The 2,156-nt window shown below is 34.9% G+C and overlaps 1 protein-coding gene across 1 annotated transcript in view; it reads left to right on the forward strand.

Annotated features, from left to right (window-relative positions):
- LOC107719195 (U4/U6 small nuclear ribonucleoprotein Prp3-like) overlaps positions 1 to 2,156 on the forward strand; it is a 21,817-nt gene that overhangs the window by 1,255 nt on the left and 18,406 nt on the right. Inside the window, exon 2 of the mRNA XM_016526569.1 lies at positions 929 to 1,059. Coding sequence (XP_016382055.1) covers positions 929 to 1,059 — 131 coding nt within the window. The remainder of the gene's footprint in view (positions 1 to 928; positions 1,060 to 2,156) is intronic.

Genomic DNA, 2,156 nt, shown 5'->3' on the forward strand with positions numbered 1-2,156 from the left:
AATAAAGCAGTAATTTTTATTTCGTTAAAAATGGGCCAAAAGAGACCTCCGAACTAGTAGGCTACCAGAAAGGGGAAAAAAAACCTTAACGTTTTTGCTCAGCATTCGTTTTTAAATCCCTGCATAATTTTAGTCATACATGATAAATATCAAATATGTTATAGCTTGACTACAAGTTTAAAAACAACGCTGCAATTATTAAAATTAAGGAAATTAAACTTGCCATCATGAAATGTCTACACAGGCGATAATGCCAAAAAGAAAGAGAAACATCGGAAAATAGGCATATTTTATTCAAGGCATTATTATATGACATCAACATGCATTTATCATTCTCACAATCACCGCCAGAATGTCCAACTTCACCATGATGAACTTAGGTTCTATTATTTTTCCTCAACAGTTCTCCTCACAAAACGAAATTCATTTCAAACACATTTGATAAGAACAGAGTGGAAATTATTAGCAACACGAAAATAACAGCAAAGCTAATGTTTTCTGTTAGTTTAAGCACAAGCTAAGAAAAGTAAAACCAAACTTTGTGGCAATAATTAAGACCAAACTGAACATGGTGTGTGTTTATGGTGCATGTCGGCAATGTTGTCTCTGCGGGGGCGGGGCGTGGTGGAGGTGGGGCTTAGGTAGACTATATTATCGGATATCGCGATATTTTTAAAGGTGATTATCGATAAGATATTTTTGACATAGCCCTATTGTACACCTAAATTGCCAATGTATGTTTGTAAAGTAGTTCTAATTTATGTAGATTAGGATGATGTGTGGGGTGTTCACAAGTGGTGTTGGTGGCACTTGGAAAAAAATGGCACAGGTTATGTGCAGAATTACTCATATTGTGTGTTTTTAAATGCAGCTGAGAATTCCGTGAGGCTCTTTTCATTAACAGTGATCAATATTTTTCTTCTTTTAGACCAGCTAAGGCCCTTTCTTGATGATTCAGCAAGCAGCTTTGTTGAGCGTCTGTTTGAAGCCCTTGAGGAAAGCAAAAACAGGCGTGGCAATAAAGGAGCTGGAGAGAAGAACCGCAAAAGAGAGCTTAAGGTATAGAGTTTTTTGTGCTGCCTAAATTTACAGTTTCTGAAGGGCTTTTCACATTTGAACTAGTTATTGTGGGATCTTGTTTCTCGTTTCACACTGCTTTACCTGGGGGTAACAGTTAATTCTGGGTATTCTTAAGCTGACGTTTCACAGTTAGGGGTGTACACAAGTAGTTGAATATTTGTTATGTAATTATTATTCAAAAAATAAAAATACTATTAGAATTTTACTACGTTTTGCTTTGCTGGCCGTAAATGCAGGGATCCATGATAAATCCTAAGCGCGCAAACTAAAAGTCAGTTATAACTAAATTCACTGGGTGGTGCTGTGGAGCGTGGTAACAAATTGATTGTATTTGATCGCAGAATGTTGTTGTCTGCCTTTCGAAGTTTGGAATTACTTTGATTAGTGTTGTCACCGTACCAAAATTTCAGTATTCGGTACCAATGCCAGTGAAAATCCACGGTTCTCAGTACCAATTTCGGTACCAAAGCAAAACACAAAAACATGCTAATTGAACAACATTATTTTTTATTAATAACGTTAAACAAAAATTAAATGTACAAAACCAATGCCATTCTTCATACTTATTTAAAGGGGTCATATGATGTTGCTAAAAAGAACATTATTTTGTGTATTTGGATTTAAGGTTAAAAAAACACATTATTTTCCTGATACTGTACATTATTGTTTCTCCTCTATGCCCCGCCTTTCTGAAACGTGTCGATTTTTACAAAGCTCATCGGTCGGACAAAAGTTTTTGTCATATTTCTGCTGCCACTGAAAAACAACTGCAAACTGTTGTCTGTTTTAGGGTTTGCTGGTGTGTTTCATAATCTTCCTCAGTCTGCAGCTGTAAAAGGAAAATATAATATACTTGAGTAAAGCAATGGGCTGAGTCTGACCAAATGCACATTAGATCATTGACACTAGCTAAAATATAACTTTTCAGTAAATAACAAACCTTAGTTATATCGCAATTATTCTTCTTAGGGTTCATTTCAAAATTTACTAATACATAAATCACAAGTTCAATCTGTTAAATTTATTTAATGCACAATGAACAAACATGAATGATCAAGTGTTTGTATTAAATAACA

The sequence above is a fragment of the Sinocyclocheilus rhinocerous genome, unplaced genomic scaffold (assembly GCF_001515625.1).
Source record: "Sinocyclocheilus rhinocerous isolate Xijiao unplaced genomic scaffold, SAMN03320098_v1.1 scaffold1985, whole genome shotgun sequence".
Lineage (NCBI taxonomy): Eukaryota > Metazoa > Chordata > Actinopteri > Cypriniformes > Cyprinidae > Sinocyclocheilus > Sinocyclocheilus rhinocerous.